Genomic DNA, 26942 nt, shown 5'->3' on the forward strand with positions numbered 1-26942 from the left:
ATTCAGAATGTAGAGTGCCTGATCTATTTCTCTTTCCAGACCAAGCACTGAAATTGTGCAAAATTGCCAAGAACTCAATGGACTGAGATAAGCATGAGGAAGTCCTAAACCTGGACTCAGTTCTTCTGTCTGCACTCAGACTGTCCTTTCTGTAAGGTTTCCAGATGGGGAGCAGGCATAAAGCCTAGGTGAGGTTTTGTCAGCTGCTTAAAATACAGGGAGTTTAAATGAAATGGTGGTCAAGGGTATAAACCAGAGTGTGTCCTAAGCATTAAATACAGTAGCATAGAGGGATCAGTGTAAATCCCAGCTGGAAAAATGGTTTTGTAAAATAATTTTGATGACAATAAAAGCAAAGACTTTTAGGATCTGGATGAAATTAGAAATATTTTTATTAATAAATCATTAATTCCTGTTTTTTAAAATTGCCAGATTACAACAATTAATGAAAGTAGATATAAAAGGAAGCAGTTAAGAGGGTAATGAGGTATCAACTAAACTGGCACTGGTGATTAAGCAGGTACAAGAAATATGGAATTTTTCGTATCTGCTTATGGAAAGCATTTTTTGTTCTGGTTTCCCTCTGGAAACATATGCAGAAGAGACACAAGAGGACAAATCACACAAAATTCCCCAAGTGGCACATTGTCCCACGCTCTACAGGCTCTTCTCTGGAGAGAGAACCTCAGGAAGAACTAACAGGGACACCTGAAGAAAACTGTATTTTGGACTGCTGCTGTTTATAAGATCATAGCATCAAAAAGGTCAAACACTGACATCAGAAAGGGAAAGGGACTCTCTTAAAGGTATAATGGTACGTGTCTCCACTTTTCCAATTTTCCCCAGGTTTTTCAGCCTGCTGACATGGCCAGCAACATTTCCACTTCATGCACACCTGGCTCCAAGCCCTGTCGTGGTCAGGTTAGCCCTGCATGATGACCCCTTCCCTTTCCATCTCTGCTCCAAAGCAGAATTTCAGTGCAGCCCTATCAGCCTGCATTTTTTTCCCCCTCCTTTCAGTTGGGTTTTGTTTTGCTAGTTATGCTGTCATTTTTTTGAGAATAGATCGGATAAAGGTCGTTTTTTACTTGAATGGAAAAGAACAGTAATTTGACAGTGAGACATTCCCAGCTTGCCATACATCAGAAATGCAGATATTAGCTCCTTTAAAACAGAGAATAGAGACAAAAATTACCCAAGCAACTCAATCGCTAGCAGTTATTTTCCAAAAATGAGCATTTACAAAGTTATGTTTGTGGCTTCTGCTAAATTTTAGGATGCCATTACTGAAAAGACTTTAACTTCATTTGTGTTTGCTCAGAAAAAGATCATCATGAAGATATTAAATAGTCACAAAAGATGATGGCTTCAAATAGTGTCTTTTGGCTGATCTATAATCATTTGCTTTGGCAATTTTATTCAAGAACATTAGCACTGATCGCTTATGCTGTGTTCCTAATTATTTCTGAAATATTGTGCTGTTGCTCATGCTGAAATACATAATGAGCAAAGCGGTAGGTTAGTTCGAAATGCAATGTTCTAACTGGTTTTTAATCAATGAGTGATAATGATAGCTTGTGTTTTGACTTTCACTGTTTAATTGCCAGTAATAAAGCAGATCTTAGCTGATGATATTTAACAGGGTTCAGTTTCATTTATCTCCGTTTATTCTATTTATTTTAAAAGTGCCTGGGAGCTTTCAGTGCTTGACACAATAACAAAATATACAATGCTAATTATATTTTTGTTGCCTAATATCTTCCACAATAGAGGATTATGATGCCCTTTCATGGGGGGCTATTGCACCTCACTGTTTTCAGCAGGTTTCTGAAATGCAGTAAATTTCCAATGGTAAAGCTATGTTCCGTGAAATCCCAACCAGATTTTTCTGAGATACAGACTGTTTAAATCACTATTTCCCTTCTGCTGCTTATGATAGTTGTGAATGTTTTTGCCAGGATGCCAAAATAATAATTAAACATAAATATTCTAAGGGTGAGGCAGATCTGTAGGTGATGCTGCACAGGAAAGGACATCTCATCAGAACAGCCATACTGGCTCAGATTGAAGGTGCATCCAACTGATGACATGAGAGTCAGCCAAAAGTAGACACCTAAAGAAGACCACAAGAGCAGAGATGGCACAGAGCTTGAATACTATATTCCATATTCCGCTACTTTTATCCTACATGCAATGCCCAAAGCAGAGCTGAACAGGGATGATTCTTCTTGTCTGGATAATGGACACAATCAAGCAAAATCCCCTGGAAGCAGAGAAGTGTGCCGTACACTCCATGCCATGCAGCAGTTCTCTATCTGTATGGCAATACAAAGGGCTAGGAGGGCAAGTGAAGAGATATTTCTGCTTGACCCTTGAGTTTCTTCACCGGCCGATAGTCAATTTTGCAATAGACTGTGCCTGATTATTGGTCAAGAAAGACCATTTCTTTAGTTGTAGTTTGAGTTCCAAATTTAGTTTCAATCTACTAAGTGGATGTCAATATTGTGATGACAAGCATATGTAATCAGTCAGTCAATACGATAAATATTTCAATAATATCCTGCCTGATTAATCTAATTTAAATCAGGATCTGACTTAGGTTTAAAATGTTATAAATATCTCTAGCATTCCTCTTCAATTATATGTAAGAAAATAAAGACCTTTTTAATCTTGCCTGGTTTGACATTACCTTAATTGCTTAAGATGATTTATTTTCCAAGAATTTATTCCCAAATTATCAATCATCTGAAAGCAAGAAGTAGATGGCAGCCTGAAATTCCTATATCAGATCTTCCTGTGTCCTAAGGATTTTTGATATGGTAGTAATTTGGACCACAAAAATAAATTTTCTCCACATGTTTTTTCTATTATCTTCATGATATCTATTATTTCTAAGCATTATTCCAGAATATAAACCCTTCTATCTACATACAAAATAATTTCTGAAGTCAAGTTCTTAAAGCTAGTTCCTGAGTAGCTTTATTCATGTCTGTTATTCAAGCCGTAGTGGGAAAAGCAAGCATCTATGAAGTGGCCATTTTGTTCCTGTTATTCAAAGTAAATAGACAAAATGTAAATAACATGTACACAGAGCTTAAGCATCCACCTGCAATTTAAGTGCCTTATAATGGTGATTGCATCTAGATTTCTACAAGGTCTGGGACTCATAATACTGCAAAAAACAAAGTACCACTTCACATTACAACAAATTATGAAGTGTGCCCTCTAGAAACAAAAGAGGAATCATTGTTTGCTTTAGTATATTCAAACTATTTGCAAACTAGCCTTTTTCATCATTACTTTTTTCTTCCATTGTGGCTGGATCTCTGCTACTAAGTACATGCCTGAAAATAATGCAGCTGTCATCAATATCCAGCAGCATTGCACACTGAATTGGTACAGTTTTCAAACACCAAAGTATTTAGTACAGCAAATATAATTTATTACATAGTATGCAGTCAATATAAATAGAAGAGCAAAGAGACGTTCTTAACTGATCTATTCCCTCTTTCCCTACAGTGTGCATGTGTGTGTATTTGCTTGGAAGGATGTATATGTACTATACATTTATATACACACATAAGAATAGGACAAATATATGTTACATGGTACAGTGTGCTCCTCACACAGGGAAGACTAAGAAAAAATGGAGCATCAGTTGCTTATACTTTGTTCAATGGGGGTTGATTCATTACTCATTGAAGTTTATGAAAAGATTTCACTGACTTCAAAGCATTTTGGCTCATACCCTCTACACAGAAAAAGAAAAAAATTGACAAAGCATGAAAATGTATATACCACTAGCTATAAATTTTTAGCCAAACTTAGCATTCATCAGGCTGCTGCATATTTTCTATACTGAAATTTCAGCCACACTGGGGAAAATAAATAAATAAATAAATAGAAGTGTCCTAGTAAATTCAGTTGTATTTATTCAACGTTTTTCCAACAGATTCCCCAAGTCTTTCTGCCATGGGGCAGGAAGAGAAGTGCTGTGAAAGATGGTAAAGATTTGTGTAAATGAATTTCAAGATTAAAAGGCTTGGTTGTCCCAGATACCTCAGGCTAGTCAAGAACAGGGCGGTGGAGGAACAAGACATTTCAGTCTAACTCCTTGAAATCACTCAGATGATTTATCCTAACATAGAAAAGGGGAGAAAAGAGAGACAAAGCTATTCCACCCCCTAGGCTTGCTCACGATACAGAGGAAAGAGGAGATGGAGCAATTCCCTTTTGTCTCCCTCTGTCTCCAGAGTCACTGGATAGGAGCGTAGGGCTGCAAAGCAAGATGCTTAATGAAGAGACTGAGATGGGTCTGAAATGGAGCTTAAAGGCTGGAAGAAATTTTCAAAAATAATTTTTTTTCTTTCCATTTTGCATATAAGCAAAACTGTAGCTGGCTATATTGTTGTATGTTTATTCAAGTTAGTGTTTTACTCTCTCTCCCTCTCTACAGAGCATCTATCAATAGTTGCAATGCAGTTCTGGAGTCATCACACAAAACCCTAGAGCTGATCAACACTAGCAGTGGCAAAAATTATCTGAGCTTATTTAATCACCATCTTCCTAGCACACATGTTTTGCACAAAAAAAAGTTACAGAGAAACAAAATGGTGGATTTATTTAACTGTCAGGATATTAAATGATATAGCTGTTATCTTTTCCTGTATTGTAAATTATTGAATTAAGTCTTCAGTCAGTTTGGCAACAGTGCCAAATTAATATCACAACAGTACAATGCAGCAAACAGTATCTGTCATCGAATCTAGGTCTCACTTATAACTGAAATTACAGTGAACAAAATGCTTGTGCAGTAGATTGAAAAAGGTTCATTATTATTTATTCATCTTGCCTAGTAACACAAAAACTAATGAAATTTCATTGAGAAGAGTGCACGTCAGGATTACTATACATCATAAAGACACATCCCTCTAACTTCATTGTGGATATTTGTCTCCGTAATTAGATGTCTGTTCCACAATAGTTCTGTATCTGAAGGACATGACCAAGATCATGACATAAAACAAATCACCTGCACAAATGAAAAGGCTTCCTTTATCTTGCCTACATCTTGCACAATAGTACAAACGTTTTCATAATATCTTTCTACAAAGTCAATGCAGTCATGCACTGTTAGTAATTCTATCATTGTTACACATTTTTTTATTTTTAAAATAAAATATTACATTATTAATACAGTTCACACACGGGTGTATTTATAGCCCCTATACCTATTCAGTCTATCGTACCTTTACGTGTACCTCCACAATAAATCTGTGTTCATCTATAGCCAAAAGTGGAAATTAGTGAAGCTCCATTGAATGCTATCCAGAATGCATCAATTATGAGCAATTTTCTTTCAATGTATCTTGAACTCCTGGTCTGGAAACTTCAGAGAATATTTTAGGTTTCTGTTGAATGCGGTTAAGCATCATATAAATGTGAAGTAAGAGTTTGATTGCTATACTCAGTATGATATTATAAGAAACTTCACATTTTGGCATTTAGAGATCTACCATTAATTATTTTGTTATTAGATTGTGTGTATCTGTTAGACAAAAATGCAGATGGGTAATATATTCACTGATACCCAATTATATTCACAGAAAGTTAGCTCAAAGTGTTGGAGCAATGCTGGTTATCATAATAGAACTCTTAAAAAATGTTTGAAGCACCAGATTTTCACAAAATCTTTTGTCAATATATATTTAGTTGAAAAAGGCTCCTAATTCAAGAATATGGTCAGTTTTGCATAATACTTCTTTATTTATTACCTGAGATATAATACACCCTAACTTTATATTCTAGATTCTGGCAACCCTGAGAGCTGGTTATATTAGTAATTAAAGTCATATTTTATACTTTTATTGTTTGTTTTCACACCCAAGTACTTCAGGAAAATGTGCAGTTCATATATAACCCAAGTGGGTAGCTTGACACATTAGCCTCAGATCACCCTATGCACACCACCATATAGGTTATGTTTAAATATTAGGAAAAATATTGGAATATTTGAATAATTTTTCAAGGAATAAAATTTTGGGGATACAGAATTGTTGTCATTGAAGGCATATAACATTTCTGTGCTGTTTGCCAGGGCTGGAGGAGCCCTAACTATTTCAGTCTTGCAAGTTATGTCTCCAATCTCCAGTCCAGACCGTGGCTCTCTGGGTGAGCCACAGCAACCTCTGTGCACCATGCATGGGAAGAGGAGATGCAAGGCAGGTCCTCGAGGTGATGGCTCCAACCCTGCTGCTGGGAAATCGCAGGTTCACAGCTATGCCTCCTTTCATCTGCTTACCCTCACTATTTTTCAAATCTGTGAGGAAAGGGTATCACTAGCCTACTGTGTCCCACATGAAAGGGATGCTTTGCACTGTTGACTGTCGTTTTATAGACAGCTTTGTATATAAAACCTGGGCTGGAACGCCAAGTTTCAATTCATTACTGAGAGTTTCTCTGACTTCAGTAGGGCCAGGACTTCACCCTGCACACCTCCTCGATGTCTACCTTTCTCCCTACATCAGAGTTAGCTAAGTGTCTTTCTGGTTTTGGTGTCTGAAACAGAGACAATGTGGAATTTCACCACTACTCTCAATTTGACTTTTTCAATAGAACTGAAACTTGAAAGGAGCCCTGTGTCTCTGGAGCTCTGTACATCAATGTCTGAAGGGAGAAAACACATAAAAGTTGAAGGCCCTTTGGGAAAATCCTACAGGTATTAGGTTGCTTCTGCCTGCTCAAACCTATAACATCTCTTCTAATCTCCCTTTATCTGTATCTGTCTCCTGCTTCACTCTGATTGAGAACTGGATGTCACTGAGAGGGAGAGGAGGGAAGCCTGCCTCCACTGCCTGTAGTACTGACAAGTGTTTTTCTTTTTACAGAATGCTTTCGTGGCTCTTTTCTGCTTCTTCTTTTCTCATCTCCTCTTTCAGCGTTATCTGATTCCTTGAACTGATGCGTGTTACTTTATGCTTTCCTGTTATCAAACAGTGTCTCATCCATTACCTCTCATTTTGCATCTGTCATGCTCCTTTTAAAATCCTTGAGCTACATCATCCAGGCTTTTGATGAGGAAAATAATCATTCCATTCTGCTTCTGACAACATTCAATCAAAAGCCCCAGTGTTACTTGCAGGGAAAGACTCCATCACGTTTATAAATCTGTGGGCCCTAAAAATTCCCCCTCTTCCAATTAAAACTTATCAATGTCTTTGGCTGTGAAGAAAATTAAACAGATTTTGAAGTCATTTGGATTTTTCATATTTTTTCTACGCATGTTGTCATTACAAGGAAGAAGTCTCCAACTCACCTGCCCCATCCTTTTTGCAAGAACTGACAGGTGTTTTACTATCAAGCTGATTTAAAAGAGGCCTTTTAATCAGGTGTCAGCTTTGGCCCATAAAGTCATATTAATGTTTTGGATCAGATATGAGGCTCTATCTAAGGCACATTAAGAAAGATTCATTAGAAACTCACTACCCCTGGAATTTACAGCTTTCCTGGAACTTAATAGCCTGGATAAATTCCTCCTTATCTGGTTTGCTTATGTGAATTATAGCAGTTTTGCATTTAGAAGCTTTTTAGAATACAGGTTTTACCATTATTCTGGCCTCTTTATTCTTACAATCTTCATAGAATGGTTTGGGTTGGAAGTGACCTTAAACATCATCCAGTCCCACCCCCCTGCCCTGGGCAGGGACACCTTCCACTAGCCCAGGTTGCCCAAAGCCCCGTCCAACCTGGCCTTGAACCCTTCCAGGGAGGGGGCAGCCACAGCTTCTCTGGGCAACCTGTGCCAGGGCCTCACCCCCCTCACAGGGAAGAATTTCTTCCTTAGATCTAATCTAAATCTGCCCTCTTTAATCTTAAAACCGTTACCCCTCATCCTATCCCTACACCCCTGATGCAGAGTCCCTCCCCCTTTCCTGTAGCCCCTTTAAGTACTGGGAGGCCGCTCTAAGGTCTCCCCGGAGCCTTCTCTTCTCCAGGCTGAACACCCCCAACTCTCTCAGCCTGTCCTCACAGGGAGGTGCTCCAGCCCCTCGATGATCTTTGTGGCCTCCTCTGGACCCACTCGAGCAGGTCCCTATCTTCAGTAAGGATACACTGATATGCTACATTCATACCTGCCTAGGCAGCAGCACGACCCTTCCATGCCCAGTGCATGAGTCCAAGTGAGGAAAGAACAGCCCTAATCCATAATTTATTTGGGATTTTTCAATACAAGACCTGCAGCTACTTGTTTTACTTGACAAAGTACAAAGGACTCCTAATCTCTAAGCAGCTCCACATAGCATCATGGCAGCAGAAGTAATCACAGGAGCTGCAAATATTGCAGACCTTGGAGCTCTCAGAACAGAACTGTACATTTCTGGTCCTTGAGCAATGAATCCTCTTGAATTTGTCTACTTGGTGCTGATTCACACAGGAAACCTAAAGCCTTATGTGGTTGTTCTCTGCAAACAGAGCATGATGTTTCTAGACACTTTCAGTTTCACCAAATAGAACTGAGTAATAGAAATTACAACTCCACTTTGGGAAAAAAAAAATAAAATCATAACATAAAGGAAAATCTGTGGTAGCAAAGGGATTAAAAAAAAAAGTCAGCTCTTTTGCAATATTGGACTACTAAGTTATCTATACATATGCTACATACTGGGTCTTGGCCAGCCTAAATTGCTCACAGGCTGTATGGTTTGGCCAGCCTACATTGCTCTCAGGCTGTAGAGCCTAGCATTTCCAGCTGAGCAGATACCTCATAAGGAGCTAAGTAAGAAGCCAGACAGACTCAGACAACAGGAAAGAACAGGGAGCAGAATTTGGCTGGAAAATAAGTTGATTAAGTGTGGGCTCCAGATTCGTGTCTAATTCTCCTTGTCTGGATGAGACTGTGCATAAACATTTAAATATTTATTGTGACTATCCAAAAACTCTTTGACTACATTTGACATGAATATCATAGCCCAGTAACCGTTGCCCATAAAGCAGTGAGAGGAAAGCACTCTGATATCTTCTGCTGATACATAATTATGAAAAAAATAGGCTTCCTCCTTTTCCGTTGACACTCTGTTAATCTCTGTATTGGCTGAAGACAATATCATATAATGAATAAAGGAATGTTGATTCATTTTCATACTTTAGATTTGAATTCAGACTAGCATAATTATGGTCTTTATGGAGATCAAACTGATTGGATATCATAAAGAAATACATTTTAACTTCTTATAAAACATTTCATAACAAGAGTTTATATTTGCTGTCAAGAACCATACCGAGGATTCGCACACAAGTTTTATGTATAAAAATGATACATTTAATCAAATATTCATATTACAATAGATTTTAAAAAATCTGACTTACTTAAACCTTAACAAAAGTAAACAGTCTTACAAAGATTCATTTTTCCTGTGAAGAAATCATGATGACTGGTATTGAATCTGGAGAATGGGGAAGAAATATATGGCCATTCTCTATACAAAACACAAAAGGATGCATCAGGAAATTAGAAATGACCAGCCTGACCTTTTCTATAAATAAGAGATGGACTCATAATACACCATTGGTTCTGAAAGTGCACATCATTTCTCACAAATCTGGTGTTATTCTCTGTTGCAGATCAGGCAACCAGAAAAGGATATTAAAGAGAAAACAAAATGATAGCATGAAGCCACCTTTACTAAAATTCATGGACAATATTTTTGTGATAGGGACTGCGACGTGTCTACAGCAAAGGAGCTGTTAGGGTACATGTAAACTATTGTGTCCTTGTTCAACACAATAAGGGTCTGCTGTATTAAGGACACTGAAAGGGGATACTAGAACTTAGATGTTCAAAAGTCTGCAAATGACAAATGAGTCTAAATTGAAATGGGAATTTTATACTTGATTTACCAAAATATTTATATTTTTATCAGCTAAACCAGAGATTTTTATGTACGTCAGGTAGCTCACCACTGTTAATTTCAGGCCCACTCAGTTACATTGATTTAAAAAATGAAAAAAAGATCTCTAGGTGGTTTTGGTGCTTTAGAAAAGCTTTTCACTGGCAGTTCTGAGGAGGTAACAAGAACAACTAATAGGCTAAGTAAATTAACCCAGAAGAGAAGAAGATTCCTACCAAAGACAAGTCAAAGGATCAACTGTAGAAACAGTGAAAAAAGAAATCTTAAAATTTGTCAAGGGATTAAAAATACAAGAGTAGCAGGGAAAGAAACAAAGATTAGTTTACTATATCCAGTCACCACCTCTGAGAGCCACACTGGCTTGCCCCACACGGTTTGCTGAACAAATTGTTTTCTGCCCTACTCTCCACAAGAAAGACCACCACGAGAAACGGAAATAGTTCTGGTTTACTTTACAATTATTTAATTCTGAAAGTATGAAATAAAGGAAAAATAATTTGGGGTCTTAGGTCAATATTGTGAGATGTGTAATCTTTCTGATCAGAAAGCTGGAACTGTAAAATACGAGTTGTTTTTCCTATAGCATCTTGCTCTGTGACTAAAGACCCCTGGAAGAACCACCATATAAATAATTTAAAAAATTATTAATTTAAGATCTAGGAAGAGGTAAGGGCTGAAACACATACCAATCTTTAGGTATTTGAGTAACCCCACCACAAGTAAACAGCAAGGGCCTATCATGTCTTGAATGTATTTGAGCAACGGCTTCTTTCATTAGGTTTGCTTCATATTGTCTGAGATTTTCACGTGTGTCCATTAGTTATGGATAAATCCTGAAATATTTGCAGTCTACTCTAAGTTCACATATAGCCTGCAAAGTTTAACAGAATGAAAAAGTTATGGAAACAGATACTTTTTATGTGATTTACTACATTTTATGGTCTGTTATGTCACTTATAGCATCACATATAATGTTCAGCCAAGTTTAATATTTTATCATCAAACCACTAGCTCATCTCAGCTGTTTTACTAGCTTGACTTACTTTATATCCTAAACTGAGAGGATGTATTTTTTCTTTCTAGTATGCCCACGCTATCTCCTTTATAATATGAGATATTCTCAAAATGAGATGTGTCTACCCAAACAGCTATTGTGGTATAAAACAAATCAATCTTTTTTGACTGCTACTTTGAATTTTACTCCAATTCTCTTGAAGGCTATTTCTCACAGGTACTGCTCATGAAAACACGCTCACAGCTGGGCTGACTTTCTGAGTTTCTGAAGGATATACAGTGTAAATCAGGCTAACAAACGCACAGGAATGTGCATCTCGATTAAGATATATGGAAAATATTGCGATTATCAGATGCCATCCTTAAAAAGCCTTCTGGTCAAAAAAGCTTAAGTATAGAACATTTTCATTTGTTCATCACTCTCCAGAGTTTTGCCAGATGTTCTTTGCTTTCGATCCACTGAAGAAGAAAAGACTGACTACACTGATCAGTAAAAACCAACTATACTCCTAGAAAGATGAAGTCTTTAACTTTTCTGGTTTAGTTAAAAAATTTCCAGGTATAAAATAAAGATTAAAAATCAATGATATTTTAAAAATGTAAATATTATATTCTCATCACTTCAGCTAAAAATTATTCATACAATTCCAGGATTCGGATTCTCAGAAAAACATCAAGTGTCACAAAAAGATGAAAGCTGACAACAATGCTGATCTGGCTTTTTTAAAATTTAGAGGACATAGATTGAAGTGGTTGAAAAGTACAAAGGGAGATGAATATGTATACAGTTGGTAGCAGATACAGACAATCTGATTTTTGATGTGCACTCTGTGGAGTTGCTTGTGGCCCTGCAAAAGGTGCTTGGGGTGACAGGGTGCCAGCGGCCAGAGCTGAGCTGGCTGGGGTGATGCTTGGGGATCTGCCTGGGGGTACACACTGAGTTAATGCATCAAGACAGCTGATCATCTTTGGGGATGCAGGAGGAGACTCTGCCAGTGTCAGAGCAAGACCTATTTGTAGGAGCTGAGAAAATCCTCCAGGAGTTACAGAGCTATAGAGCAAGAGGATTGCACCTGGCAACCTGGGGACTGAAGTGATAACACAAGGTGTGAAGCAGTGGCCTTTGGAAAGCAGGTTGTACCTTCCCTCTCTCATTACCAACAAACAGATAAAATAAGCAAATAAAATCAGACGTGATTACTTCCAACATCTATGTTGCTTTCAGAATACAACTGCAGAGCAACTAGTTTCTGGGGTTAATACTTCTTCTTCTCAGCTGTGTAACTGTACTGCAAACTTTCTGGGTTTTTTGGATTCACGTAAGACATCTGACAACTGAAGGATGGTCCAGTGGCTAAGCTTTAATCAAGGATCTAGGATCATTTATTTGTTCTGTCATTCATATTCATTTATAACCATGAAAAAATCACTTAATCTCCACGAAAGTTTTCCTTGCAGAAACCACTTAGATTTTGAGGAAGCAAATTGGTCTCCATCCCAGCCCATGTGTCTGTTGTCCCCTGGTGTTTACATGCTGTAACTAGACTCTGTGGGTCACCATGAGGATAGAGATTCTAGTGAAAATTATGACCAACCTTTATTTAATACTATACCTGTTTTAAAAGGGCTCATATGAGGAGGGAAAAAACTCCCAACAAACAAAAAAGCCACAAACCAAACCCTGAAGCCAGGCCAGCTAAAATATACAAAAGTAATATATTGAAGGATGTGAAGAGTTAGAGGAGAAGGAAATGACTGATTCCTTTAGATGGAACCCATCACCAGAAAGAGAGGCCAATGGCAGTGGAGAGGAAAGCCCAGGACCACGACATACCTCCTGACCTAGAAGCTCCTTGCTGGTCTGCTAGAGGTCCTGCCTCTCCCTCTCCCATAGCATGTGCTCTCACCTACTGTAGCAAAACGTCTGTGCTGCCAGAGTTTGGCAGCGGTCAGCGAGCTGCCTGGCTTTCAGAGGGTGATGTGAGGTTGACACATCCACTTCACCAGGCAAGCAGGGATGTACAAACACCAAACACAGAAAGCCGCAACTTCACCCTTTCCTGCTTCCAGGCATAATCTAAAGTCCAAGTATGAGGTAGACGGGGGATATTTAACAGATGGCCATATAGCTTCCATAGGAAATATGCAAAGAAGCTAGTCTTCACTGTCACTTGCAAAATAAATCACCAACACCCAGGACGTGCAATTTTATTATCAATCAGGCTTGAAATATTTCCTCCTTAATAGTCAAATGTCTGGAGGTGGATTCTCTGCTGAATATAATATCAAACCTTAAGTTTTGACCGAAAGCAAAGGACACCAAAGGACACTTTTATGTGTAAGGACACGCTAAACATACCTAATCTTAAATTATTGTTTTTCTTTCACAGGGGAAGAAACCCTTCATGGTCCTATTTTTATGCAAGAGCCATATGATATCACTTATTCCATGGGCTCAGCAAATCCAGAAATCCTACTGAACTGTACGGCTAAAGGATATCCACTCCCATACTACAGGTGAAGTCAACTTTGAAAAAGTATTGTTTCACTGTAAATCTTTTAACAGTGTTTTAATCAGTAGCACACCATCATACATACCTCAAAATGTATCGAGCACTGCCAGCGAGAGTATACATAGGTATAGTAAATTTGAGGAATGAAGGAAAAGTATTTTTGCTAGTCTACTCTTAAGAAAATTAACACTGGAAAAGAAAGTACATCATTGAAAATGGCCCCCAAAGTATTTTAAGACATACAAAATTACTTCTGCATCCACAGAACAGCTGTGAAAATGTAAAACCAGAAATGCTGTGTATCTGTATTTGATAAAACTTTCCGTACATCAATAAATGTTTGTAAAGAAAAAGAGCAACAACTTTGCCCATTTTTAATTCTAACATTTCATGTATATATTTATAGTGTTTATTTAGAGAAACAGCAAGGCACAGCTCTGATATCTCACTTACAATACCCCATAGACTTACTTAATAAAACCTTAGTACACAGGATTTTTTGTTTATTCAATAACTATGGACTCATCATTTAAAACGTAGCTTGTTGCACCAAGGATCTGGAAACCTGAGTCTAATAAGAGGAAAAGCTGGAAATCTGGAAAAGAGTGACAAGGTGCTTTCTTCAGAAAAGAATGAGGAAAATAATGGTCTGCGAAAAAGAAATTTGAGAAAAAAAAATCATTCATGCAAGACATGAAAGAAAATTGTGTCCTACCAAATACTTAGACAGTATTTATTCAATACCTTTTAACTGTTCACACAACAGTTTCCTCTGTAAAGTAGCACTACTAGTTATCAGCTTGGCTTTTGTACTTCATGTATTAATTTGTTTTCAAATATTGTGGTAGTAAAGGAATACGTCATCTCCTTTTCACAGTGTAACTTCTATTCCTATGAGTAGGAATCCTGTCATTTACCATCCCATTTTTTCTTCCTGTTTTCAACATGAACATCTACTGGTTCATGTCATGAATTTCAACTCTTTCCAGTTCATCCATCCATCTACTTCCTCTCTACTTAGAGAGGCAGCTTCCTCAGAGACTTATAAAAATTACCGACTCTTGTATTTTAACCATGGACTCCTCACATGCACAAGTAGCAAAGACAGCAGGTTTCATTAGGCAGGAGAGCTATGAAGTCTCCTCCCATCATATATCTGATACTCATTTTTCTCTTTCACTTTCTACCTGTTCATTAACTAGATTCATTTTTTTTCTTTGCACAATAAGGACATTTTGCAAAGATTCAGTTACTCTAGAAAGATGAGATCAACATTTGGGGATGGATCCTGAACCATCTAGGTCAATTAGAAGTTATCAGACTATCACTGCTTCTATTACAACCTGGGAGCTTTTCACCATGACTTGAAAGGAATGGGGAGTCTTCAGCACTTTTCTTTGATTTCACTAGAGCTAATGCCAGTTTTGTCAGATAAGGATTCAGCCCATATATTTAAAGTTCCAACAATTTTAGATAAGTCAAGTACAGTATGAAATTTTAATCATATCCTTTGTTGAGTGATGGAAAAGAACAGCAAGGACTACTGCAAGGTTTTTCTTTGATTCAGAAATGCAGAACCAGTACTACAGGAATAAAGTTATGTACAAGCTATATTGATATTGAACACCTCTTAGAGAAATAAAAATGCTGATTAATACCTTTTCTTTAAAGCAAAAAATGCTTAACATTTCCTAAAAGCTTTATTTTATTATGTACTATATTAGTCTTATAGACTCAGAGAATATAGTAGCAATCTTTTTCAACTTCATTTCAAAATCCTGTGTGTCTGACAACCACAGTGTAAGAATTGAGCAAGGGCTAAGTAATAAAAAATGAGAGACACTGATTTCCTGTTGGACACTGTAGGAAGTAACAGAAAACGTAGGTCTGATTATGATGGAAACAAAAATATGGATAGAAGTATCTCTAAAGTCAGCACATGTGTTAGGAAATCTATGTAAATAGCCTGAAAAATACCATTTTATCTATTATGCCTTTTTCTATAAAGTCAAAATTTTTATATCAGGTACATTGTCAACTGTTTCCCTGTGTGATGTTGGTGATAAATAAACATAACCTTTCAAATCAGATCTATAATTGTTTGCATTTAAGCTTTTCTGTCATAGTTGATTGGGAGATTATCATCAAGTAATTTATGTAACAAATTTTACTTGTTTTTCTGCTTACAGCCTATCCATGAATTATCACATTCCACAGTTCTCTTCCATTAAGTCATTCAGTTCAGTACAACTAGCCTTCCTTCACACTGAAAAAAAAACCCAAAAAACAAACAAAACAAAAAACAAACAGAAAGAAGTCACCTAGAGCCTGCCAAGCAAGTGTTTTCTGCAGTATTTTGACATTTCCTGTTTGGTTTCAGGTGCTTAGTTATCTTTTTCTGAACTTATATTCGCTCTTCAGAGTAATCACATAACCTAGAATTTCCCTGCAAATTTGAAATTGAGGATTTTATTCCCACAAAAATCTTCACAGAGAACAGTCAATTGAGCAAATAAATAAGAAACCCAAGACAAGAATAAACATTATTCACTATAACAATATTTTAATATTTTAACATAACATAGAATGATGGAATAAAATAAGATAGATTCAAATTCATTCCCAATCAAAGTACCACAGAAGATAATTGTAACAGACAATTAAAAGTGAGGGGAACACAAGCACAAAGATGATTACAAATGACATGAAGTATGTTTATAATCATTGCATAAAATTGTAGAATGCTTCCCAGTAACCCCAAAAATCTATTTGTCTTATTCATACCTTTGAAAAACAAATTACAACCCTGCTACAGTGTACTTTTTCACTAAAATGTTGTCCCTTGACTCACTGCAGATTCTGCTTCAAAAGTGGAGTAGAATTGAAAGTGCCTTCAACCCCTGTTGTCTTGTACACAGTCAATAGTTTTTAAACTTTTTTTATTTTCTTCCTCTATGGAAATACTGTATACTGGGGGTGGGGGTCCCAAGTACAAGAAACTCTCAGGTGACTTGGCAGGACGTTTGCATTTGAATGCAAATAATCTAAAAAATGTAGAACACAATGAAGACTTAAATACATACATATATATATATATATATTTATTTATTTATTATAGCAATACAATGAAAAGATAATTCATTAAATCATGTTTGCACATATCCACACAAAAAGTAGTAGGGAAAAATATATACAAGTGTGAGCTTCTAGCTGTGATAACTTTGGTAAAAAATCATGACACAGCCATGTGTGCTTTGTAAAATTTCTAGGATTTTACTTGTAGGGCTGGTGAAAGCTCTTCCAGCAGGAAATTCTAATAGTCCTAAATGTAACTTTTTTTAAAGGCAAGTAGATTAATGAAATATTGCCTTTGAATTTATCAAAAATATTTGCACATGCCTAAGTGCAGTCTCTTACTAATTCCTTAATTGCTTCAACATTGATAGACTAATAGTTTCTCTGAAACTGATACACCTTCACAGTTCATTTCCAAAAAGAAGTCAGATCTTCTGCAAGAAAATGCTTCCTTTTTCTAAATACTTTCTATGGAACAATACTCTTTTCCAGATACATTAATCACAGAAATGGAACTCATTTAATTATAGCTACTTAGACATTACATATCACTGTATAGTAACCTTACGGATGTGATCAGAAATTATTCACTTATCAGAAATCATAACTTTATCTCAAAAGTTAAAATATTCCTTACCAAAATATCAGAGATTATAGGTGAACAAACAGCAGTTTTATCACCCTGAAACAACCTTCTTGCTCTGAAGCTCATTATCAGCCTGTTTAAGTGTTCACAAGCCGGATGCCTCATGCTTTTTTTTTTTTTTTTTTTCCCCCCCCCCCCCCCTATAAAGTAGCAGCTCCAGGCTGAGGACTCAGCTCCCAGGACTCAGTCTCCTCTGCTCTCCTGGATTTATTTGATCATGGGTTGGGTGTAGGGAGATGTGTCGGGTCAGTAGACACATGCCCCAGAAGAAATTCTGCTCAGAGAGGATAAGGGAAGCCTAAACATCTTAGAAACCCGTGGGTATGCAGCTTAACAGTCCACTTGTGTATAATGAAACATATTGACATTTCTCAAACAAGTCTTTGTATTTTGCAAAGATCTCTGTCACCATTTTTACAAGTTTTATGTGCTTCTGTATTCTTTGAGGTTTTTTAGCTAGATCAATAGTTTTTCAGTGTGAAAACATGATAGAAATTATTTTTTTTCACAATTCTTTTATATTACCCTAAAGAAAGATTGAATAATTTGCAGTTGCATTGTAAATACACAATACTCACATATTCATGTTCATTAATAAATTCTCCTCCTCATTTTTATTTGCTTGAAGTTGGAGGTTATTTGAATATCAAATCAACATATTGATTAAGTAGGATAAATAAGAGGAAATCATCATATATTAAAAGTTTATCCTTGTATCAGTGATTTGACTGCAGTATACTTTAGAAGGAACTTCCCAACAAGTACAGCATCAAAGATTTAACATAAACAATGGCTTGGAAGAATACTGATATATTTGTATATTCAAATGTTAGGATAAATTGGTAACAATCTAAGAAAAGAGAACACGAGAGAACAGATTACCTCTTGCTTGAGATCTTTAAATCAAGATGAGAAGTGGGAGGAGGTCCCACATATGTATGTTCTGAAAGTCTTCAACTTAATGAAGAATTTATTGGGAACATTTAATAACTGGTGTTCTATAAAACAGACTTTGAAGCAAACAGAACACGATCATTTGTTCTATGAATTCATAAAACACACAGCTGTAGTTTTTTTCAGGTTTGGACATATCAATATGATTTGAGAAGTCTTACATTTCTAGGGAACTAATGAATTAAGCATCAGGATATAGCATATTTTTCAAAAGTTTAGGTTCTGAAACAACTGTTCCAGGCTACATTTCCTATAACTGATGAAAAGTATATTCCAATGGCTGCACGAAGAAGTTCACAAAAATATATAGGTGATCTCTGTCTTAACAGGCTTATGTTAAAAGTTTCTTAAAATAATTCTTCTAAGATTTCTATGCATTAGAGAGCATACTGCAGAACACACAAAGTCATTAAATCATTGTCTATCACATGAATTCATTAATTCACTTCTTTCAGTGATGTAAACCTATTAATTAGAAAAAAGCTCACACCAGGATATGAACCCCTGATCTATATGCACAGTTTAATAATCATTGTACCATGGTGATTAGAATGATTATGGGGATACTGTGAAGAATTCATTTGTGGCAACTAAGCCAATAACTTTGCATTTGTTTTGAAAAACAATTATAAAGCTTAATTGGGAGCCATGTAATGATGACAGCAGCTATTTCAGTGATTGATTCTGAAATTAAAGAGAACTGACAAACTAAATACCAGAATATCCTATATTAGAAAACCGAAAGGTTTAAACAGCATGTACCATATGTAAAGCTTGAAATATGGCAAAATCCTAACACCAATACAGACTACTGCTTCATAGAACAGACTCACAGATGGGCACCAGCTAAGATTTTGCTCATGTCTGGGGGACAAAAAAACCCCAAAAAACCAAAATACCCCAAAATAACAGCAAAACCCTAGACCAACTGCAGCAAAACATAAAAAAAGAAAAGACCAGAGGTATGGAAAGGTCAAAAAAAAAAAGCTGCATTTGCTAGGAAGACTTACTGGTGGTTCACTGTTGTATCTAAGTTTCTTAATGTTGGTGCATTCATAAAAATGGAGGCAGTGATTGACAGATCCAGATAAATTATTTAACATTACTAGAATTTGGTCACAGAACTCAATTGATTTCATATTTTATTCAGTCATTACTCATCTTTAAAAACAAGTGCCCACTTGAAAGGTCAGGATCCTTGCTTCCTCTGTACATATTTGTCAAGATTTCCCTTGGAACACAGAACTGCATTTCACAGCACAGTCTGAAAATCTTCCTCCAAAAGAACAACTACCTGTGCAGTGTGATCATGCAGGGAAAGGTCTGTGGGTGATAGAAATATTGTGCTGTATATCCAAGTCAGACCTTCCAGGAATATAGTTATGGTGCCAGTTTGCTTCAATTTGTTAACTGGGGAAACTACCGTCACAGTAAGTTTATCACTGCAACTAACACGAAATATAATTTTTTAATGCTGTGATCCTTCAGATAATTAACAAGGAGACAATTGCCCTTCTTTTGAGGCCTGCCATGAAGCCTTCTGTAAACCCAAAGTGAGCCATTAGCAATTCTGGTCTCTGCACCTTATGGAGGGGTAGGCATCACACCCACATAGGCCTACAGAAATGATACAGGCTAAAGTGATGGTTATGGTGTAAAATTAGGAGAAGAAAATATGTTGTTATGCAGTTTTAGGATAGCTGACAACGTAAAGTGTGGCATTACCAAGCCCAAAGCTTGCAGATATCAGTGACTGAGGTCCTTTATTCTTCCTTTGGAGTTCATGTGGATAATGAAAACTCAACCCTTCTGTGACTAACAGTAAAGCCACATAATTTCCCTTCTTAAAATATTTAATATTTATTTTCTTTGAAATTTTATTTCGACATTTGTAAGTAGCTGTGTAACATTGCAGACGCAATCCATTTTCTACTTCGTGGACTAACAAGAACAAATCATGTTTTAAAACAGCAGCATTTTCATCCTTAAATTATCGGTCTCAAACTTGCTGTATAAAAACTTCTCTCTCTGCCTTCATCTGTCCTCTGAAGTGTAATCCTTTCTGATCTATATCTCAAATCATTTTTGTAACCAAATTTATGACATAATTTGCAAGAACCGTAAAGCACATTCAGGTATCATTTATATTGTAAAAAATAAGGTAGCTGTAGTCCAGACATATACCATACTCCCAACTGGATGGATAACTAAGTTTGTATGAATAGGTTATAATTATTTTTTGTAGACATTTGGATGAACACTGGTGACTAGCATAAAGGCAGTAAAGATTTTTCAAAGAACAGAATTATTGATATAATTAAGATTGATGTAAGAAGCAGTCTTGTGTGAAAAATGATATAATTTTGTGATATTTAACTACATTTTTATCATTACAGGTATGCTACAGCACACTATTTAAGATAAATATGAATAGGCTCTGTAAATTATAAGCATAATTTGATTTTTTTCCCCTCAAAGGTGGAAGCAAAATGGCACAGATATTGATCTTACCATGAGTTATCACTACAGGTTGGTTGGAGGCAGCTTGGCAATCAATAACCCACATAAAAAACAGGATATTGGAACATACCAGTGTTTGGCCACAAATTCATTTGGAACAATTCTGAGCAGGAAGGCAAAGCTTCAATTTGCATGTAAGTTGGGAAGATCATATTTATTAGACCATTATTTTCCGATTAATTCTGCACATGAACTGTAATTTATTGGATAATTAAAGTATCATTGGTGATTCTGTTTAAAAGGTTTGTCTTACTTCAGCAGTGCTTATTCTAAAAAAAAAAAATCATTCCTAGTAAATATTAATAACAAAAACAGACATCTGATGGCTGCTAGCCCTCAGGATAACAATAACTTTTAGAAAATCAACAGGTCAATGAAGATGAGTGCAATTATTTTCACTCAATAAAGGTGTTTCCACTTTTTAAAACGGTGCTATCTTTGCTATATTGCAGGTAGTTACAACTTGGGGGGGGGGTGTGTTGCCAAAAATTAGGCTATTTTCTATAGCATAATGAGGTCTGACTGAGTTATAAAAACATTGTACCCTTAATTGCCACACTAGTATTTTGTTACATTAACAGAGTAAGAAACACTCTTTTCTTTACAGAGTGTGCAAAATGGTGAGTTGCGCTCTGACGTGTTCCGTATTTCAGCTCAATTGGGTAGAGCACATACGCTGTCTTGAGACAATTTAGAATTTATTTTAGATTTGCTCCCCATTTCACTTCTTCACAACTTCACGATCTTTTTCACAATGTTTGTATGTGGTGACTGAGTTCTGTTAATGCCCGGGGGGGGAACAATAGCATCAACAAAATACCTACAGATATTACCTCCATTCCTTTTTCTTCAGTATAAAGGTCTGAGCTGTCTGTTGCTGGGAGAAAGCAATTGTTTTCAAACCTCATTAATAAAACATGTGTCTAAAGCCAACCTTGTGTCACTATTTCAGACACCAGCAAATGTATTAATTATTAATCTTGTTCCATTTCTCATAGCAAATCTCATGTCGCAGGGGTTATACAAAGGAGACGTTAGAGGTCAGGATGGTTCACAGACTCTCTTTTATTAGAGCTGATCAAACGGTATATTGTATCTCATTTAATAATGTTTTACCCTGAATTTCTCAAAGAGCTTTTGATTCTCAAGAGCTGGTCATACAGAAACAAAAATTTTGTGTCATTATTTTGCCACTTTTTCTGAAACATCTTTGCAAGGCAGCCTTCCTGTATGGGATATAATTTCAAGACCTAGAGATGAAAATTGTTTGAGAAAGAAGTGAGAATAGATGACTACCTCAAAATGGTCTATGAAATCTATAATCCCCAAGGAACCAGGATAGGCTGGGAATGGAGCTGGGAAAAGACCTAAAGAAAATGCTTGGACTCCATGATCTTAAAGGGTATTTTAAACCTAAACGATTCTATAATTCTATGAAAAGGAATGCCCTCAAACAAAGTATAAAAAGATTTTCAAAAAGGGGAAAAAAAAGGAAAAACAGGAGTATCTGTGAAAGAAAAAAGGCTCTGGTGATTGTTCAACATATCATATTACTCAATTATTTAATCTTTTTCTGGAAAATTCTACCCCTGATTCAAATTCCTGCAAGCACTTTGGTTTCCCTTTCATGTCTCTGCCAGCCCATAGGGCATCACGCTGGCATGGTGCTCCAGTTCTTGGGGTATATAAACAGCTCTTCTGGCCAGTGCTCCTTTGCATATTTAGTTGCATTTCCTTCCTATGGTTTTCTATGTTTACTTTTACCTATTGTCATTTCAGAACCATGTGAAATAGAAAATTGTATTCTTTTAACTCTTTGTAAGGAGAAAGTTTTCGAGAAAGCCAAAAGAGTGAAAGAAGGAAAAAAAAAAAAATCTTATAAGGAAAGCCTCACTGGTAAGGAATAGAGAGGAGAAAAGTCCTTTCCCAGGACACTGGTCCATGTCTGTCTCTACATTCACAAATGCATCACCAATAGTCCTCAGGGGAATGAAAGACGCTGGTGGGCACAGATGTGTCTCATCTTCAAGCTCTTGTTGGAAATGTGATCCTTTGAAAGTATTCCTTAGTAGAGAAGATAAACTGTACACCACAATGCAGATTTTTATTTATGAGACTGAGTTTACTAAGGATTTAAACATGGGTGTGCACCTTCCCCCGGAGAGTGAGGTGGCTCTGCAGAGCCCTCTTGCAATTTCCCCACTCCTGGGGCAGCTGTGGACCTGGGGTCTGTGCTCAGACATGTAAACCTGAAAGAAATCCTGTGTGACTCCTGGCCTGTCTGAGGCAAAGCAGATCTGAGCTGATGCCACTTAGAAGCTAGAGAACCCGTTTGCCAGAAAATGGACTTTCTCCATGGCATTAGGTATTTTCAGCTGTTAAACACTAGTTCTTTGATATTCCATGCTGGTGAAGCATTCACTCTGAAGCACTCACTAATAGCTTGAAGTCTCATGCCAACATATGACAATAAAAATGGACTAAATATCAAGCAGTTCCTTTACATAGGCTTCATACCCCTGCCAAGACACTTCCAAAAGTTACTGCAGGGAGCAGGTTACAACAAAGTTGCATCCTGTTTGTCCACAGCAGCAGACAAATCCACAGCTGCCACCATGCTTTATCCTCCAGTTCATAACAGCAACCATATAATAATACATCCCATATTCCAGAAGCGCACTACTTTTCATTAGCAGTGACAGACATTTACTTCCTTTCCTGTGTAAAAGAGGACAGACAAATTGAAGGTTGTCATTTACATTGGCAAACACAAACATACAGGAAAATTCTTCAGTTTAGCAGCATCACTGTGAAACTATAAGTTTTAACTTGTCTTACAATAGAAAAAAAAAAAGACAGTACATGGAAAATCTTATAATGACTTGATGAGAACAGTGGAACAAATTACCTTGAAACAGTTATTTCACAGTGAACATTTTCATATTTCTCATTTTCATGTTTCCATCCAATTTACTTCTTTGTTTCAACCAATACTTCCATCTAGATCTTAAAATCCAGGCAGGCAGGCATGTTGATATTATGACATTTTCATTCAATACCTAACAAAACAGGACTATTCCCTGAATTGGGCTGCCTGGCATATTATTGCAATCACCATGATAAGTAATTGAATCAAGCCTATTATCCAAGTAACAGGGTTTATGTGTATTTGTCTTTTTACTACAAGGTAACTAACTCTGAGCTTGAGTTTGAATTAATGATACCTCTGGAAACCTATTGTATGTCTCAACTTAATATGTGAAAAATACTTTTTCGTCTGTTCAAGATAGTGAGCTCTCTGAGTAGCAAAATAAATGCAGTATGAGATTAGAAATACGTCTTCAGATTCAGCTGGAGTTTCATGCTTATCCTCTATTAAAAACAGAGCTGTCAAATGAAAGCTGCGGGAGGAATATTGTACAGAAGGAAGTGGCATAGATTATTAAAGCTACAAGCTGAAAATGAGAGACAGCATCAGTGAGAGAGCAGAGCAAGAGAACATAAATGCATTAGCAGAATACATAGGATGGCAGCCCTATGCTACTTGTACTTCCTGGCAAAGGTTTGTTTTGTCATAAATAAAGTTGAAAACTCCCTATAAATCCTGTGTTACTCTCGCTACCCAGCAAGCAGTATATTTTGAAAAGCTAACGTGTGTTTTGCAAGAGCTGGAGCTGTTGATCTGGATCTCGAGTCTGGTTAAAAAGCATTGGTGTCAGATCCCAGCCTGTGTAGCTATGTGCAGGGGTCCTCATGCAGATTTGAGTTTTGAGCTTTACTCCCCAGTCACAACTTGCCACCCACATGGTACCTTCTCCCTTCAAGTTCAGTACTGACATCCAACACAAGGTCACCAGTAACACTTCATTTCTACGTAAAAGGAAGGTCAAAGACAACTCCATGGGGAGTTCATTGTTGTGAACTATGCAAGAAAGTCAGCTTGAAGGAAGAGGTGGGGACACAGATGGTTTTCCTTCAGGTTTTACACAACTTAGTTTCCAAACCAAAATAAAGATGCTTGTGCACAAGCTTCCCGGTTGTCACAGGTTTTGCTTCTCCTGCATGCACATCTGAGCAGACACCTCTGATGAAGCAGCTGCCCTGAGCCCCGAAGCCACCACAGAGCCTGACCAGGCACAAGCACAGAAGCTATCACTTCTGAGCCACAGAGAGACATAGCAGGATCACTGTTGCGTTCAAAACCCACAAAAGAAAAAAGCATCCAGGTTTAAAGAAGAATTTTGATCAGTAAAACTGGAGTTTCTCCTATTCTGTAGTGCCAAGATGCATTTATATGCATATTAATGAGGTGTTTTGCAAAAATCTATTTTTATTAGTGAAGAGTTTCTAAATCACATTTCATGCCTTAAAAAAGACAAACAAAAAACCCTGTTGTAGAGAACTGCTTAAATATGGCTTCAACCAGAACTCTATCCCAAGGCACACGGGATTTGTTTTAATTATTTCATCAGTTTTAAGTAAAAGTAAGTGTGTGCAAACAACTGGTCTTGAGGGAAATCCCCATAACTAGCTGCAGTAAAACAGTCTGTCCAGGCCTTTTACTAATTCTTTTAGTTCTCATACATGTCTATAACAGAGATATTAACAGATACATGGGAAAAACAAGAAGTGCAATTAAACAAACTAGGAAAAAAAAAGTACTCCACCATGAAAAAAACCCATGTGTGAACTCATAACTATTCATAACTATTCAGGGCATAAACCCAGAAAATTCAGTATTAATTGAAAACATCTAGTTGCCTAGGGATCTTAAATTAGATTCTCAGTCAAATTGTTCTACCATTGCTGATAGACAGTCGTGATGTTTGCGGCTTTCTCAGACCTCAGGCCCCCATTATTAATCATGAATTCTGAGAAAAAATGACAACAATTTAAATTCATGAATAGGATTAGTAATTTTGTCCCAAATCACAAAGGAGGGCACACAGTGCAGACATTAGACCACGTATTTAAAAGTTTCCCCCAGGAAACAGACCAAGGAAGGATTTTTCCTTGGCATTTTTGGGCTGTGACCATATTCATATTTTTCAAAGGCGTGCTGAGGGGTTTTGCTTGGTGCTTATTCTCAGTAGCATTTTTCTAAATATACACATCCTCCCTCCTCTTGGCCAGTGATGATGTGCTCATAGCAGCGTGGATGAGAGATAGAGCACTTGGAATAAAATCCGCAGCTCCCAAGTGCTCTCACGTGCTTTTTGTCAGATAGACAGAAGACGACACAGTTTTGCTGAAATAACAAATTAAAGAGGAAATAATTCCTCCCGGACAGAGTTTTTCTATTCTGAAACAAAATAATAGTCCATCATTAGCATTTAACCGTTTCAAGGGAAATATATTAAAGGCAATCAAGTTGATTTAGTCTTTGCTAGATCATGACAGTCTGAGCATTAGCAAAGCCCTGTTAGAGTGACTGTCTGTGAGATGCTCAGCTAGCATGAAAGCCTACTTTTCATCTGATTACTTCATCATGTTATTTACCTTTGACTGCACACAAATTACAGAAACATCACAAAGCAATATAGCATGCCTCAAAATGTCATAACCCTTTTTACTTGTAGTATATGCTCTGAAACAGAAAAATGGCAAAATCAATACACTTAGATCAGATAGTCTGAATTTGCAAAGTCTGAACATGCATGAATTTTAGTCTAAATGGCACATACACTTCTGGATTGGTTGTATTGTGGTACTGTGTGTGTCCAGAAATCCCTCTGTAACAATTGGATTTGATTAAAAGGTGTGCTAGATGTTGTAACTACCACCTTGAGTAAAGCTCTCTGGGTCTTTAAACTGATTGTTAATTCATCACTGCATGCAAGGGCTGGCATACTGATCAGGCTGTCTAGCAGCTTATATTGCAAGGATGAACACTGCAACTTCTTTCTTTTTTAAGAGGAGGTATATGCTTCTCAATTTAGTGTTCAGTCGGCACTCAAGGATGGACAACTGATAACTGAAGAGCAAACACAAGGAAGAGCACAGCTTTCCAGTTGGCTGAAACAGGTCACCATCAAAGATACAGCCCCCAAAAGTTTTACTTCATTTACTACATTCCCTTACCCTCTGTAGGGACACTCCAGGTAAAGTCATAGACTTGCCTCAATTTACATCCTTCTATAACCTACAAACGCCAAGTAATGCATTAAGCCTACCTCTCTGTTTTCAAAGGGCTTTCTTATATATAATGCAGAAACATATCACAACTTGCAGATATGTGGAGAATCAGATATAAAAAAATGTCCTTTCCAGGCTCTGCACAGCTCTCCTGATGATCCTGGCAACATCTCACAA

At 37.0% G+C, this 26942-nt stretch overlaps 1 protein-coding gene across 1 annotated transcript in view; it reads left to right on the forward strand.

The window, feature by feature from the left end:
- Positions 1-26942, forward strand: part of CNTN6 (contactin 6) — a 149643-nt gene that overhangs the window by 45635 nt on the left and 77066 nt on the right. The window contains exons 3-5 of the mRNA XM_074914602.1: positions 13313-13439; positions 20589-20764; positions 22099-22159. Coding sequence (XP_074770703.1) covers positions 13313-13439; positions 20589-20764; positions 22099-22159 — 364 coding nt within the window. The remainder of the gene's footprint in view (positions 1-13312; positions 13440-20588; positions 20765-22098; positions 22160-26942) is intronic.

This window comes from Athene noctua, chromosome 10 (assembly GCF_965140245.1).
Source record: "Athene noctua chromosome 10, bAthNoc1.hap1.1, whole genome shotgun sequence".
NCBI classification, from domain to species: domain Eukaryota; kingdom Metazoa; phylum Chordata; class Aves; order Strigiformes; family Strigidae; genus Athene; species Athene noctua.